We start from the raw sequence: 17741 nt of genomic DNA, 5'->3' as shown, positions 1-17741 counted from the left end.
GTTAAAATTACGAACAACTTCAGTTGGAAGGACCACATAGATAATATTGTCGGGAAGGCGAGCCAAAGGTTGCGTTTCATTGGCAGGACACTTAGAAGATGCAACAAGTCCACTAAAGAGACAGCTTACACTACACTCGTTCGTCCTCTGTTAGAATATTGCTGCGCGGTGTGGGATCCTTACCAGGTGGGATTGACGGAGGACATCGAGAGGGTGCAAAGAAGGGCAGCTCGTTTTGTATTATCGCGTTATAGGGGAGAGAGTGTGGCAGATATGATACACGAGTTGGGATGGAAGTCATTACAGCATAGACGTTTTTCGTCGCGGCGAGAGCTTTTTACGAAATTTCAGTCACCAACTTTCTCTTCCGAATGCGAAAATATTTTGTTGAGCCCAACCTACATAGGTAGGAATGATCATCAAAATAAAATAAGAGAAATCAGAGCTCGAACAGAAAGGTTTAGGTGTTCGTTTTTCCCGCTCGCTGTTCTGGAGTGGAATAGTAGAGAGATAGTATGATTGTGGTTCGATGAACCCTCTGCCAAGCACTTAAATGTGAATTTCAGAGTAGTCATGTAGATGTAGATGTAGCAGCTTGCCAAGGTGGGAGTAATAAGAAAAGTGCTTACGACAAACAACCTCTGTGCTTTGTGTAATGGAAAGTGGTACGGAAAGTGGCAATATAACAGTGAACGCCCCATGGCTGGACGATGTCAATCAGTTGCCAATGCACAGCAAGCTGTAGGTGTTTATCCGTCCATTCAGACCTGTGAAAGACAACGTACTGTTTCCATGCATTTGGTCAGTTGGAAACGATGAGTGATTTTCATTAAATAGTGGGTTTAAATACCATCATGACACTTTTCTTTTAACAACGTGGTACTGTTCACTTGTGAACAAGGCTCTACAGTTCAAAAAGTTTACCAAGGACAAGTGCAAACGAAGACAGCAGCAGAACCGCAGCAGTACACGTGAGATTACTGGGCCGAGTTAAGGACTGTTTGAGTGGTCATAATGAGAGCTCGAATTCCAGCAACAGGATCCAACCTGTTGTATCACATGGAGCGCGAGGAGTGTACGGTAACTTATTACGAGTGTAGCATAAGTTCAGTACCCTAAATACTACCTGTTGTGTTGTACAAAAGACCTCCTCTGCAGAGTGGCTCGGGAACAGAGCTGGACTCACCCACTTCGTGAGATCCCGGCAGGATGATGGTGTCGTCCCGGAACCAGGAGGAGACGGAGACATGGTCCCTGAGGAAGGGCGGGATGACGCAGCGCAGCACCGCCGTGTTGCCCAGCAGCGCATGCGCGCGGTACACCTGCACCTCGTAGTCCTGCACCACCACTGCAACAGAAGACGGAAGCCAACATTACAGCCGAAACGTTCTACGAAAATAACAACATGTGTGGTACTGTTTTGCTAGTTATTGCTTGAGAAAATAGTTCAAACACAGCAGAGTTTTTGGATGCTGTTTTATAACTTCTACAACTGTACTCCACAAGCTTGTTACGGAAGGTATTTTTCTCTTTGCGCTAAAGTTTTTCCCCTATTCTTTTCCATTCGCTCATGGCGCTTCGGAAGAATGACATTAGGTGAGGCTTCACATGAGCAATAATTGCCTGATTATCCACTCGTGATGGCTTATTGAGATCTATGCCGGAAGATGTAATACAGTCGCTGACTCTTCTTGCGGCGTATGCTCCGAATTTTAACAGAAACCTAGACGTGTTGGACAACGCGCCTCTCTTAGCGTCGGCAGCTAGAGTTTGAAGATGATGATGATAATGTTTGGTTCGTGGGGCGCTCAACTGCTTGGTCATCAGCGCCTGTACAAGTCCCAGTTGTTACACAACCCAGTTTTATTGTACAGTTCAATCTATCCACAGTCACGGAAGATGATGATGATGGAATCACGAGGACAACACAAAAACCCAGTCCCCGGGCAGAGAAAATCGCCAACCAGGAGGGGAATCGAAGCCGGCACCCCTTGATCCAGAGGCAGCAACGCCAGCCACTAGACCACGAGATGTGGACAGTTAGAGTTTGATGAGTATCAACTTGACGCACGGGTGCTTACGAAATGAAGCTGTGAGGAAATGTAGTGCTCTTCTTTAGATATTTTTCTATTTCATCTGTTAACACCATCTTTACTGTTGAGAAATACTACTGAGTTAGTCCAATGAGTATTTGGCAAGCTATTCCTTGTGTGTATGAGTAACATTTGCTTACAATGTTTCCAATGAATATCCAACTGGTGTTTGTACACAGTGCAACAAACTTGGTTGTCCAATTTAGCACGATTCGGACGGATATTCTTACATCTTTTACAGTCGTAACTGTTTACAGTCATCTATCGCAAGAAAGACATTCCCGTTTATTTATGCGCACATCGATACAATTAGAGTCAACTGGCAAAACCTCCACCAAGTGTCGAACCTTGGCAGGTCTACCTGCATTTCATTACGATTGACTGGCCTTGCAGCTTTCCTGCAGACAATAACAAGGAGCACAATAGTGGCCGTATAACACCTCTCCTCTCCTCCCCCCCACCCTCCCCTCTCCTCACGACGTGCTTTCCAGATAACTTATCTCGTCGGGCTTGGTTGTAAAGTGGTAAAGTACGAACATGAAGGTCTAAGGTCGCGGAGTCGAATACCAGTCAGAGACCAGAATACTTCAGTTTCTAATAATTAAACAAACACTCTGCGGATCACAACATTATACTACGACTCACGGTTTTACTCTGTGCTCCGTATCGTCTTTATCTCTAAGTTGTAACAGGAAAAAAGGCAATGACAATAAAAATTATAGAAATTTGATATTACACACTCTACGCTCAAAGGTTGTGCAAATGAAAATAAAGCATTATGAATCTGCACATATCAGTCGCAGAAAAGAACAGATTGTGAACAGTTCTGTAAAATTAACGGAAAATACAACGAAGTCTGAGGGAAAATATATGCATAGTCCCGTCAGATGTGTGTGAGTCATAGACGAGTCATTAAAACCATGTAAAATAGATTCCTTCACTATGAAATAAAATAAGTAATAAAAATTAAGAGTTAAAAGACACTTTAATCTAATACATAATAGTTGACAGTGATTGAAGGCGTTCGACGCGGATTGCAGCCTGTGGCATGCTTAAACACAGTATAGCATCGCTCGTCAATGCTATGGTGTGAGGTGCGAACCAGAGGCCGCTCTAGTTTCTCAATTATCACTTAAGATCTTCGTTAATTTGTAGTAGTTGTTTGGATGAAGCTATAGTTACTTTTCTAACTATGTTTCCTTTTGCTCCCATTTTCTAACTTACAGTAAGAACCCCTGGTTATTTTATTTTTATTTAAAATAAAGGAATATTCTTTAAAGTTTTATTTTAAGGGTTAGACGGTTGAAGCTATGCAAATAAAATTTGTTTGTTAACTTTGCAAAATCTTTTAAATGATATAGACAAGAACAAAAATGTGCAGATCCACAATGTACTATGAGGCTATTTATTACCCTTGTCTTATGTGTTAATATATTTTGTAACGGATCATACATGCTGGAATGTATTACGTTGATGTGCCTTCTGTTTCATAATTCTGTGTCTTGTAATCATTAATTATTTTAATTTCTTATTTTGCTTTGTGATGGAGGAATCTTTTTTATACGGTTTTAATCTACTACTTTATATCTTACGCACATGTCATACTAGTATAAAAATATTTGTCCTAACTCATCCTTGTATTTTATGTTAGTTTTACATCACTTTTGACAAACTGCACTCTGTAGCGTCTGGTATATGTGGATTCATAATATTTTGTTGTCATTTCTACAAGCCGGCCGTTGTGGCAGAGCGGTTCTAGGCGCTGCTGCTACGGTCGCAGGTTCGAATCCTGCCTCGGGCATGGATGTGTGTGATGTCCTAGGTTAGTTAGGTTTATGTAGTTCTAAGTTCTAGGAGACTGATGACCTCAGATGTTAAGTCCCATAGTGCTCAGAGCCATCTGAACCATTTTCTTCTACAACCATTTGACACAGTGTTAGTAACATTTTTAAAATTTTATTGCTTATTTTCATGTTCCAGCTTAGATTTGAAGATGATCTGCAGCGCAGACTGAAACCTGTAGTCGGTAACAAAAAGTTTATAAATTACAACAAAACAGACCATGGTTTTTGAGCCATGCTATCAATCGTGAAACTTTTTAGTCTGCCTTTACGCTAGCCTTCACAGGAACGACGCTTACTTCGGATTCCACATTAAACTGCAGGTCCATTTTCCCCGATGCTATTACTGGTACAGGCCGAAATAGCGCCCGACTAAAAGAACTTGCAAACAGGCGGGTTAACATCCCCTCTTGAGGCACTGTCAGCCCGTAACGCCATCTGAATTAACCTTTTTCTTTATCTAGGTGTATTAGTTGATTTTTAGAATTGTGCTTTATGTCGGCGCGGGTTAAAATTCGTACCTGCCTTGAACACGCCAGTGTCTAGTACAGGATCTGTTTTTGTCTCAGGGATCTAACTTCGAATGTTTGCAACAGTATAGTATATTTTAGTCTTGGTCTAATCATTAGATGACTCTGTGCTTCTGTGAGTTGTCAATCAGCAGTTGGTGGCAGCAGCGCACCATAAACTTGCGCTGCCAGACGGCATAAGATACTCGTACACTGACCTTAGACAAAATTCAACGAAAATGATTCTCCAGTATTTCCAAGCCCATAAGACAGGTTGATTACAATTTCGACCATTTATATATATTTTTTTAAAACGGTTCACATGGTTCTGTGCACTATGGGACTTAACGTCTGAGGTCATCAGTCCCCTATAACTTAGAACTACTTAAACCTAACTAACCTAAGGACATCACCCACATCCATGCCCGAGGCAGGATTCGAACCTGCGACAATAACGACAGCGCCTCGAATTTGTTCGGACGTAGAAAGACTAGAAAAACTGCCATTACGAAAACAGTAGAGGATCAGAATGAAATTTTTACTCTACAGCGGAGTGTGCGCTGATACGAAACTTCCTGGGAGAGTAAAACTGTGTGCCGACTGAGACTCGAGCTCGGGACCTTTGCCTTTCGTGGGCAAGTGATCTACTGAAATGAGCTGCCCAAGCACGTCTCACGCCCCGTCCTCACAGCTTTACTTCCGCCAGTACCTCGTCTCGTACATTCCAAACTCCACAGAAGCTCTCCTGCGAAACTTGCAGAACTAGCACTCCTGAAAGAAAGGATATTGCGGAGAAATGGCTTAGCCACAGCCAGGGGGTTGTTTCCAGAGTGAAATTTTCACTTTACAGCGGAGTGTGCGCTGATATGAAACTTCCAGCAGATTAAATCTGTGTGCCGAACCGAGACTCGAACTCAGGGCCTTTGCCTTTCGCGGGCAAGTGCTTTACCATCTGAGCTATCCAAGCATTACTCACGCCCCGTTCTCACAGCTCAGATGGTAGAGCACTTGCCCGCGAATGGCAAAACTCCCGAGTTCGAGTCTCTGTCCGGCACACAGTATTAATCTGCCAGGAAGTTTCAGTAGCGGATACGGTTTGCATATAGACCGTCATATTCAGACATGCACTCTCAGTCGTCACCTGCCGCCATCCATTAGGGGAAGTACGTTAGTCAACGAACCTAGATGAATCAGCACGCTGACACCGACATAGCATTAGGTACCAAACAAGTGCCTTCCCATCGGCCGGCTGCGTGCTATCGTGGTGGACCAGGGTTCGACCCGGGCGAGTCAACTGCCCAGCCGTCACTGTCCGAGCTGGCAAACAGTGTCGTTGCTAATTCCCCTGTGTGAGCGCATGCTGTCGCTATTCGGCGTCGCCTGTGTGGGCACACGCCACTGCTGTGAGCTGTCATCATCCAAACTCCGCACTGCAGTAGCCACCCTTCACGGCCGCCACAGCCGTCTGTCTCTAATGTTATTGGATATTAGCGGTCATATCTGAACCGTTTGCACCTGCCACGGTATCATGAGTAACCCGCCAATATTGCGGACCTTGTATTTTGTCGTCAACGTACTGTTTGAGTTAACTGATACTTGTGTTATTCTCGTCACCATCCCTTTGCAGTTTGTTTAATGTTTGTGGTCCCATTTGTCTCGTTCTCGTTTTTTGGTTAATAAAAAGAAAATAAACAAAAAATCGTTGCACGTAACGCTTCGAAGTGACTTTTTTTCTTTTTTTAAGTGGCAGAACCCATGTAGGATTACCTACGATTCTGTTTCATTGTTTTATACAAAGATCAAAGAATTAAAAAATAAAATAAAAATAATAATTAAAAGTAAAGAAAAAGACGAGTACTATCGAGAGACCTGCACAAGGGGAGGGCAGCTAGACCTTGTGATTTTACCGATGCTTTCTTGTCTCCATCTAGCCTGAAGCCGACTGCATCCTTTATTTCCTGCCAGTACAAACATTTTCTGTATCATAAAAATAAGAAAAGCAGGCGGTAGCATCTTTACCTAGTAACCACAACGGTCTCTGTTCCGGGCTCAAACCTCACAGCTGCTTAAATTTTGAATAAAAATCATCACGAATGGTCGCCGAAGACTTCCTGCATATGAAAGAGAGAGCAGAAGGATTACCGATGATCAACGGCACGAATAAGTACAAAGCAACAGAAACCACTGCGTTAAACACACATAATGAGTATACAAGGGATACGTGCTCTGTCACTGAAAAAAGTCCCCCATTCTGATTTTCATGAGGGGACTGCCTAGGAGGAGCAGACCATGAGAGAAAGATTGAATATCAACGAAAGTGTAATGTTCTACGAGTCGGAACCTGGATTGTCAGAAGTTTCAACGTGGTAGGGAAGCTAGAAAAGCTGAAAAGATAAATGCTAAGGCTCAATATAGATATAGTGGTGATCAGTGAAGTGAAATGGAAAGAAGACAACGATTTCTGGTAAGAAGAGTATAGGATAACATTAGCAGCAGTAGAAAATAGTATAACAGGTGTAGGATTCGTTGTGAACAGAAAGGTAGGGCAGAAAATGTGTTACTGTCAACAGTTCAGTGATAGGGTTGTTCTTACTAGAACCGACAGCAAACCAACACCAACAAAAATAGTTCAGGTATACTTGCCGATGTCCCAAGAACAAGATGAAGACAAAGTACATGAGTATATTGAAGGGTCATTCAGTACTGAAAGGGAGATAATGAGATGTAAACCTAATAATCGTCGTAGATTAGAACGTGGTGTAGGGGAAAGAGTAGAAGAAACGGTTACGGGAGAATATGAGCTTCGTAGCATGAATGAGAGAGCAAAAAGACTAATCGAGTTCTGTAATAAATTTCAGGTAGTAAGAGCACAAGGAGTGGATGTATAAATGGAAAATGCCGGGAGATACGAAGAGTCCAATTAGATTGCTTCATAGACAGATAGGGCGAAGTCACATATTGGACCATAGGCATAGTAAGGAGCAGATATAGGTTCAGATCACAATTTAGTGATCCTGGAGAGTAGGGAGAAGTTCTAGAGAACAGTCAGGAAGAATCATTGCGCAGAGAAGTGGGAGACGGAAGTACGAGGGATAACGAGATACGCTTTTAGTTCTCTGAAGCTACAGATACAGCAATAACGAATAGATCAGTTGGCAGTACAGTTGAAGGAATGGACGACTCTAAAAAGTGCAGTCACAGAAGCTGGAACTAAAAAACTTAGGTACAAGGAAGATAACAAAGAAGAAACCAAGGGTAATGGAAGAAATAGTTCAGTTGATCGGCGAAAGGCGAACGTTGAAAACTGTTCAGAGAAATTCAGGATTACAGAAATACAAGTAAAGAATGAAATACACAGGATAAGCGGGGAATCTAAGGCAAAAAGACTACACGAAGTAGGCGACGAAACCGAAAAAAAAAAAAATTGTCGGAAGGGTTGACTCAGATACAGAAAAATCAAAACAAATTTTGGTGAAATTAAAAGCCAAGGCGATAAGATTAAGACGGCAATAAGAATTTCACTGTTAAATACAGAGGATAGAGCGAATAAGTGGAAAGAGTATGAAGGACTCTATAACGGGGGAGGGGGGGCGGGGGTTGGGGGAGGGGGCACTTGCCTGATGACGTGGTAGAAGAAGAGACGGGAGTCGACAGGGAAGAAATAGAGGACCCGGTATTAAAATCTGAATTTAAAAGATCTCTGGATGACTTAAGATCAAAAAAGGGAGAAGGGAAACATAAAATTTCATCGGAATTTCTAAAATCATAGAGGGAAGTGGGAACAAAACAACTATTCACGATGCTGTGTACGATAATGTGAAACTACCCATGTACCGTCATGCTTTCGCAAAAAAAAGCACGCTCCAATTTTGGTACTTAGCAAGAGCCAACAAATACAATTCATGTTTTTAAGTTGGTGACAAGAATAAGATACAGAAGAATTGAAAGGAAGATTGATGATGAATAGTTTGGCTTTAGGAAAGATAAAGACAGCATAGAGGCATTTCTGATATTCCGGTTGGTAATGGATGCAAGAGTGAAGGAAAATGAAGACACGCTCATATGATTTGTTGACCTAGAAAAAGCGTTCGTCAATATAAAATAGTGCGACATGTTCGAAATTCTGAGAGAAATAGGAGTAGGCTTTAGAGAAATGTAATATACAATATGAGGTAAAAATACGATTGGATGACCTAGAATCAAGTGCTTGTGTCAAATACGGTGTAAGGCAGGAATGTAGTGTTTCGCTCTTTCTCTTCACTCTGTACTTCGAAGAAGCAATGACGGGAAAAAGAGAAAGTTTCAAGAGTGGAATTAAAATTCAAGGTTAAAGGGTATCAATGATAAGGTTCGCTGATGGCATTGCTACCCTCAGTGGAAGTGAAGAAAAATTACAGGATTCGCTAAATGGTTTGAACAGTCTAAAGAGTACAGAATGTGGACTGAGAGGAAAGCGAAGAGAGGGGGAAGTAGCAGAGCCGAGAACAGCGATAAACTAAACATCAAGGTTGGTTATGTCGAAGTAAATGAAGTTATGGGATTCTGATAACTAGGCAGCAAAATAACCCATGACGGACCGAGCTAGGAGGACGTGAAGAGCGGAGTTGCACTGGAAAAAATACACTCCTGGAAATGGAAAAAAGAACACATTGACACCGGTGTGTCAGACCCATCATACTTGCTCCGGACACTGCGAGAGGGCTGTACAAGCAATGATCACACGCACGGCACAGCGGACACACCAGGAACCGCGGTGTTGGCCGTCGAATGGCGCTAGCTGCGCAGCATTTGTGCACCGCCGCCGTCAGTGTCAGCCAGTTTGCCGTGGCATACGGAGCTGGGCTACGGTCGCGCACACCGTTAGGCCGTCTTCCGCTCACGCCCCAACATCGTGCAGCCCGCCTCCAGTGGTGTCGCGACAGGCGTGAATGGAGGGACGAATGGAGACGTGTCGTCTTCAGCGATGAGAGTCGCTTCTGCCTTGGTGCCAATGATGGTCGTATGCTATGCGTGTTTGGCGCCGTGCAGGTGAGCGCCACAATCAGGACTTCATACGACCGAGGCACACAGGGCCAACACCCGGCATCATGGTGTGGGGAGCGATCTCCTACACTGGCCGTACACCTCTGGTGAGCGTCGAGGGGACACTGAATAGTGCACGGTACATCCAAACCGTCATCGAACCCATCGTTCTACCATTCCTAGACCGGTAAGCGAACTTGCTGTTCCAACAGGACAATGCACGTCCGCATGTATCCCGTGCCATCCGACGTGCTCTAGAAGGTGTAAGTCAACTACCCTGGCCAGCAAGATCTCCGTATCTGTCCCCCATTGAGCATGTTTGGGACTGGATGAAGCGTCGTCTCACGCGGTCTGCACGTCCAGCACGAACGCTGGTCCAACTGAGGCGCCAGGTGGAAATGGCATGGCAAGCCGTTCCACAGGACTACATCCAGCATCTCTACGATCGTCTCCATCGGAGAATAGCAGCCTGCATTGCTGCGAAAGGTGGATATACACTGTACTAGTGCCGACATTGTGCATGCTCTGTTGCCTGTGTTTATGTGCCTGTGGTTCTGTCAGTGTGATCATGTGATGTATCTGACCCCAGGAATGTGTCAATAAAGTTTCCCCTTCCTGGGACAATGAATTCACGGTGTTCTTATTTCAGTTTCCAGGAGTGTATATTCCTGGCCAATAAAAGTCTACTTGCAAAACGTATAATTTTAATTTGAGGGAGATTGTACGTCTGGAGCACAGTATTGTACGGTAGTGAAATAGGGGCTTGTGAAAATCGGAAAAGAAGAGAATTTCAGCATATGTGGTGTTACTGAAGAATGCTGAAAGTTATGTGAGTTAATAAAGTAAGGAATGGGAATGTTCTCCGCAGAATCGGTGAGGAAAAAGGGTACATGGAAATTACAAGAAGACGGGATCGGCTACTAAGACATTTATTAACGGATCCGGGAACACTTTCCATGGTAGTAGAGGACAAAAACTGTAGAGGAAGGCAGGGACTCTAATATATCTAGCAAATAATTGAGGATGTAGGTCGCAATGCTTATGTGAGATGAAAAGGTTGATGCAGAAGAGGAATTGGTAGCGGGCTGCATCAAACCAATCACGTAGAAATCTCAGGGTAGTTGCTTAGAGGACGTGCATCTGCTGCTTATCGCCATTCAGACTATGAGCAAAGTCGAACACTGGAATGAGAGAGGTTGGAAAATCATACCGACGATCGCACACCTAGTAGGCTCTAGCGCAATGAGTGCAGATCGAATGGTGACGACATGAACTTAGGATAAAATTGTGACGAGAAGAGCAGAGAAGTTTCTTTCCAGAAGGGCTACACCACAAAAAGACGATGAAGAAGTTCGGGTGGTTTTGACGAACAGGGGCTGACAATAGTTTAACCCTGGCAGAGCGTATTGTCACCATCTTCTTTTGCTGGTGCCTTTGTACCGTACCTTTGCGCAGGGCATTGTTAATTTTAATGGTGGCCGGATGCCCTTCCTGTCGCCACCCCAATTTCTTCTTTGGTGTATCGGTCTTCAAAAAGGACTGGTTGCTTTCCACATCCTCTCTCCAGTGCATCCTCGTTAAACTATTGTAACTATTCTCCTTTGGTGTATCGGATGCTTTCCACATCCTCTGTCCGGTGTATCCTCGTTAAACTGCTGGTAAGTATTCTTCCAAAATAGTTGACTTGATGTTCCCCACATCCTCTGGCCAGCGCAACCTCGTTATACTGCTGGTAACTTTGTCCACTTTTAATCTCAACCAGCATTTCTCGCCTTCTTCGTTTTCTCTTCCCTAGATTCATTGTTGTAGGCCCTTTCTTCGCAACATCTCATCAAAGACGTTTTCTTCATTCCCATTATTTCCACTTCTTTTCCATCATGTCCTGTTATCAGTTTTACGTTTTCATTTATCATTCTGCGAGCTCGTTTTACCTTCAGAATGCCTCTCCCAAACAGATGGCGTTATTCAGATATTTTCCCTCTTTCTTTTCTAACTTTCTATGATTTGCTGCCATATAATGCCACACATCTGGTGAATCTCTTTCCCATTTTTATCGGAGTTCACTTAGTTGTAAATTTTTTCTTTCACGTCTGTTAGTGACCTGTATGTGTGATAAATGGTCAGTTACACTATGGTTCGGGATCCACGTTAAACTATATGCGTCGCTATAACTGTCTGGTTAAGAGAGTTGTAAGGTCAGAAAAGGTAAGGAGATACCACGTCCTATAGGATGACACACAGGAAAGGACTCCAGTATAACCAACAATCTTTCGGATGCAGCGCAACTTTACCTTTTCTGTGGTTGATCGGAATCCAGAATCTCAGGATGAAAATTTGCGAGTGAAAACCGTCGGACTGCTGGGGAGTGGCTGGTGTGTACTCAGAAGAGGGGAAGTGTTGTGACGAATGGCGAGCAGAGCTTAACTGGAGCGCTTCCCGCGGCAGGCAAACATCGGGTGGCCCCTTTAGCAGCGAGAACACTCAGATGGAGGGCAGATCTCCGCTCAGAGCGGTCCCAGTGCGGCAGATGGCTCTAAAAGCTTCTGCTGCCTGGCGAAACCCGATAAAACCTGGCCGGGGCTCCCACCTGTGTGGACCGCGTACAACAGGAGGGAGGATTTCTTGGAACTGCGGTGGGATGAAGAGCGTAAAAACGTTTCGAGCCCAAGTTACTTATTTTATTAGGACCTTCAGGCGCAGTTACGTCGATGCAGGATCTACAGACTGTAGAATTATTACTGTGCGTTGTTTACCAAGCTTGTCGATATCCATGCGTTCTTATGGCTCAGTCGTGGATTCAGCTGAAATACAGTTAATTAATAATCCAAATAATACTCGTGATTAATTTTTTTTATCATTTCTGTGTGGAATTTCTGTAGGTCTGGTGTAGCTTATGCTCTTTCAGTTTCCTTTTCTAATAACTGTTCGTACTATGAGTTGTAGCCGGCCTCAATCGGTCATTTAGGGTCTTCTCCTATTTCTCGCGTTTCCTGAACTTTTTGAATGTGTCTATTACTCTTCTGTACGTGACTTTATTAATCATGTCTTCTCTGATTTGCCTACTTCATACAGGTAACTTCGGTCATCTATGCGGTGGTAGTTCAGCAATTCTTATTGTACTCCTGGCCAATCCACTATCGATCAGCTGTGCTCGGCGAAGACACCCTTCTTTTTCTGATCCAGTCTCTCGTTTCATTGCACCTGATTTATTCTCCCAGAGCCCAGTATCTTACACATTTGTCTCCCTATTGTTCTCATTTACTCTGTTTTCTTGTTGTGGGTTAGACATTCGGATGCCTTACCTGCCCTTATCATTGTGTGGACTGATACTCCTATCTTATTGTAAAGCTGTTGTAAGAGCTACTAAGTAAAAAAATGATATCGATGTTTAGGGCCGAGTTTTTTAGAGCGAATGTTGAGGGGATGGGAGTGGAGGTGTTGTAGCGCAGTGATCTGTGTAGAAGAGACAGGTATTCAAATAGAAGCTGCCATTATAAAAGTCTTTGAAGCTGGAAAAGTGTGCAATTTTTCTGAGATTTTATGGAATATTGTTCCTAAGACGGGTTTCTGATCTAAAAATTGATTTTGAGTAAATAGCCTTGTTTTGCAGTTGTAGAGAGAGGATTGTGCTTTGTTGTGAGGGAGTTCAGTTGCTGAATAGACGGTAAAGCTAACAAAAAAAATGGCTCTGAACACTATGGGACTTAACTTCTGAGGTCATCAGTCCCTAGAACTTAGAACTACTTAAACCTAACTAACCTAAGGACATCACACAGAACCATGCCCTAGGCAGGATTCGAACCTGAGACAGTAGCGGTAGCGCGGTTCCAGACTGTAGCGCCTAGAACCACTCGTCCACTGCGGCCGGCATAAAGCTAGCAAATGAAACAGTCTCTAAGCTTATCTCTACGCAATCATTATAATCAGTCGAAGAGAGAAAAGACATATACGGAAAAACAAATGTCACAAATGTACCACACACAAACATTAATCGCTGATTCCTTAGTGAAGAGTATCGCCATAATGGAGAATTTGGAGTACTAGTTATTCTACTACATTATTTTTTAAAAGGAGAGGAATTACTTGTATTATACTATTTCTGTATTTCACGGAGAGACACTGGAAGCGTCTTACATAGGCCAGTTGTAATGACCCAGTAACATTCTAAAGCTCTTCGCAGAGGAAAAAAAGCTATTTCTGTACCACTTTGCATTGGGAATAAAAGTGATTCTCTGAACTGAGCGGTCAAAAGATTATTTGTGTAGCCGTGGCATCCGCAGTTGCTATTCAATTATTAAACGTACTTCAAATCCGACTTAGCATCTTCTAAAAATTGCATATTTATTTTAGTAATCGGATTTTGCTTTATTCATTCAAAACGACGTCAGAGTCAGCAATTTATTTTTTTTTTTTTGCATACATTTACAAGCATCGTCTACATGTTCATTTTCCAGATATTTTTACGTTTGTACTGTAGTTTTTGGACTAATTTCACTTTGACCTGGAGCACTACACATTTATTGACGCCGGCCGGAGTGGCCGTGTGGTTCTAGGCGCGCAGTCCGGAACCGTGCGACTGCTATGGTCGCAGGTTCGAATCCTGCCTCAGGCATGGATGTGTGTGATGTCCTTAGGTTAGTTAGGTTTAATTAGTTCTAAGTTGTAGGCGACTGATGACCTCAGACGTTAAGTCGCATAGCGCTCAGAGCCAATTTGAACCGTTAATTGACGTAAAACACGACAAAATATTACATTATTCTTTGTAAGTTTTATTTATGTTCTCCATGGAAAACATGCGTGTGTGCAAATAAATATTGGTGCGCAATATTTTTCCCTTTCATGTCAAGAAACGTTTAGTGCTGCAAGACAAAAGTAAAATTAAGCCATGGACCATATGCAAGTTGAATATATTTTGTGTCGTAAGCGGAAATGAAACCATAGATGCTTCCACTGATGACGTTTCTTGTGAATAAAACGGAACACACTTGGTAAAATAAATAGACAATTCTTAGTACACTCCATGACAAAGAAAGTGAAACAACCAAAGGGGTAGGAGGAAAAGGAATTAATCTTGACGGGCTGAGAAGGTATGTAGTGTTATTTCAGTGATTACAAATTGAGTCAAACTGGCAAAGAACTTGGCATCCTGAGCCAATCTGTGTGTACGAAAAGGCAACATCATGACCGACTGACTGACTCCACCGCGGACCACAAGTCGCTAACGATGGAAACTTGAAATCTGAAGAAGGTGTTGTTTTGGGAGGGATATTTCGAAATATGTGTAATAGGAGATAGGACGTTTTATGACAATATTTTTTTATGAAAGCATTTTTAACGCTAAATCTATGAAAAATTAAATATGAAAAATTAAATTTGGCTTCTCTGTTATAATTAAAAAATTCTATTTTTACTGTTTGTGTAAATTCAACGCCTAAGGGGATGAACTGAGGTCAGATTGATTCACTGATTAATAATCTGTCTGCCTAAACTGCTAAGGACAGGAAGTTGGAAGAGGACGTGGATCTTATACTGTAGACATCGTATAAGAAGGGATTGGCCAGAATTCCACTGCTAAGGTGGTGAAATTAGGGGTGAAAGTCTATTAAGGGAATTTTCGTTACTCTGTCAGAAAATAAAAATAATACGTTTTTCAGCATTTTTGGGAATTCATGCACTAAGGGGGCAAAATGGTGGGTAAAATTTATTGAAAGTAAATAATTACTAAAAAACTACTAAAATGTTGTTAAGGCTACATATGTGACAGTTGGTGTCTGACTTCTCTATTGGAAATAAAGAAAATACGTGTTTCATTGTCTCTGGAAATGCAACCCAGAGAGAAAGCAAAAGGGGACGAAAATTTTTAACAAAATATTTCGTTGTACTAAAAAAAGTAATTATAGCTAAATTTAAGAAAACGGGTATTTCACTTCTCGGTTAGATATAAAGAAATAAAGAAATGTTTGTTAGGGTAGGAAAGTTGCTACGAGAATATCTTCACAAGAACGCAAAAGGCATGATTAACAAAAACGTTGGACTCCAACTAGCAGAATAGCTTTTTGGTTAGAAGTACATTCGGAAAAGACCCCAGCTCATGGTCTAGCAGCTAGCGTTGCTGCGTCTGTATCACGGGGTCCCGGGTTCGATTCCCGGCCGAGTTGGGGATTTACTCCACCAGGGAACTGGATGTTTGTGTTGTCCTCATCATTTTCATCAGCATTCGTGCAAGTTGCGAGATTGGACTGTGTGAAGATTGGGACATTCAAGGGGCGCTAGTAACGATGCAGTTGAGCGCGCCACAAATCAAACATCATCGACATCACCAGGAAAAGACCTCGCTTATAGGGTCTTAATTAGCCTGGAAAGCTTAGAAGCTATTGCAGTTCGTGAATAAATAAAAATCCGATTGAAAAAAAGAAAAAAAAATCTCTTTGGGCGATACTGTCTAGCGAGTGAAGCAGCAGGCGGAAACCTAGATATCATTATGGCGTTGCACCTCCTGTGGCCTGGACGCACTCACTCATTGCGTTTAGAAGGCTGTCACAAAGCCGTTACATAGTCTTCTGACTGGTCCTAGATGTCCTGAACACTGGTAGTGGGGTGGAGCTGACTTCTGAGATGGTCCCAGGTATGTTCCATTGGGGACACATCTGGGGGGGGGGGGGGTGGTGAGGGGGGTTCAACATTATGCAGCCTCCCACATATGTTCTATCGGGGACACATCTGGGGTACGGTCGCAGGTTCGAATCCTGCCTCGGGCATGCATGTGTGCGATGTCCTTAGGTTAGTTAAGTTTAAGTAGTTCTAAGTTCTAGGGGATTGATGACCTCAGAAGTTGAGTCCCATAGTGATCAGAGCCATTTGAACCACATCTGGGGGGAGGGGGTGGGGGAGGCTTTCTAGTTATGGGAGTACCTCAACATTATGCAGGCACTATATTGAGACGTGCATGGATGAGCAAAACCCTGTTGAAAAATGTCACCATGGGAAGTAAGACATGAGGATGCACGATGTTCGCTATCTGTCGTTGGGCCGTAAATGTTTCCTCAGTCGCTACCAGCAGTTAATTGGAATCGTATTCGATTGGCCCTCACGGCTCGGCGCCAGGAGTAACACTTCTGTGTCTCTCGGGAACACAGAAACACTGGGGCCACTCACCAGCTCGCTGCAACGCTCGTCGACGATTCTCCTTATGGTAATGCAGAGCGGCGGCCCATCGCTGAATACAGTGCGACGCCATTCATCACCAGTTCATACCTCCCGGTCCCGACTCCACTACACTTCAAATGGCGCCCTCTTTACTGTGTGGATGGCAGATACGTGTAAGAAGGTAATTTCGTGACCTGGTTGCTGCTAGTCTATGACGAATGGTGCAGGATGGCACAGTACTTTGCAGGGAATCCGTTATTGTTTTGTTGCCAGGCACAGATATGAAGTATTAACTGTGTGTGCTTGGTCCACAATTCGGCGATCCTCCCATGTGCTCAACAGATGTGATTGACCGGTAATTTGATGGCGAGTACGTCTGCATTCACGTTCCCATGGAGCCTAATATCGGGCAACTGTGACATCCGAACGCCCCACAAATCAGGATGTTGCACAATTCGACTCAGTCTGTGCGGGTACTAAAAACGCTATCTCACTCAAAATCTGATGCTGCTCATGCTCCCTACATACCCTACCAGGTCTGGTAACGACTCCACGAACAACGCTCGTACACTCTGAGGATCGTTCTACCCATCACACCTCTAATCATTTACAGTTTTGGACATGTCTGTCTTTAAACAACCGTAAATATGTTTAAACGGAGAAATAACACAACCAACAGCTTGCAAAGTTATTCACCTAGGTTTTGACATATCTAAGGATGCCTTCATCAAACCGAAATCTTTAACAACCCCATCCTGGCGACCGGATTCGTGATTTTCTGTCAGAAAGGTCACATTACCAGACGGAAGGTCATTGAGTAAAACAGAACCAATATCTGGCGTTCCCCAAGGAAGTGTTATAGGCCCTCCATTGTTCCTGATCTATATTAACGACATAGGATACAATCTGAGAAGCCGTCATAGATTGTTTGCAGATGATACTGTCATTTACCGTCTTGTAAAGTCATCAGATGATCAAAAAGTCTACTAAAATGATTTAGATAAGACATCTGTATGGCGCGAAAAGTGGCAATTGACCCTCAATAAAGAAAAGTGTGAAGTTATTCGCATGAGTGCTAAAAGAAATCAGCTAAATTCCAATTACGTGATAAGTCATACAAATATGAGGGC

General features: G+C 43.1%; 1 protein-coding gene across 1 annotated transcript in view; it reads right to left on the bottom strand.

Moving 5' to 3' along the window:
• Positions 1-17741, bottom strand: part of LOC126284517 (Down syndrome cell adhesion molecule-like protein Dscam2) — a 698452-nt gene that overhangs the window by 334584 nt on the left and 346127 nt on the right. Inside the window, exon 5 of the mRNA XM_049983513.1 lies at positions 1187-1348. Within this exon, the coding sequence (XP_049839470.1) occupies positions 1187-1348 (162 nt within the window). The remainder of the gene's footprint in view (positions 1-1186; positions 1349-17741) is intronic.

This window comes from Schistocerca gregaria, chromosome 1 (genome assembly GCF_023897955.1).
Source record: "Schistocerca gregaria isolate iqSchGreg1 chromosome 1, iqSchGreg1.2, whole genome shotgun sequence".
NCBI classification, from domain to species: Eukaryota; Metazoa; Arthropoda; class Insecta; order Orthoptera; family Acrididae; genus Schistocerca; species Schistocerca gregaria.
The sequence above is the reverse complement of the archived record's forward strand: the minus strand, read 5'-3'. Positions and strand labels throughout refer to the sequence as shown.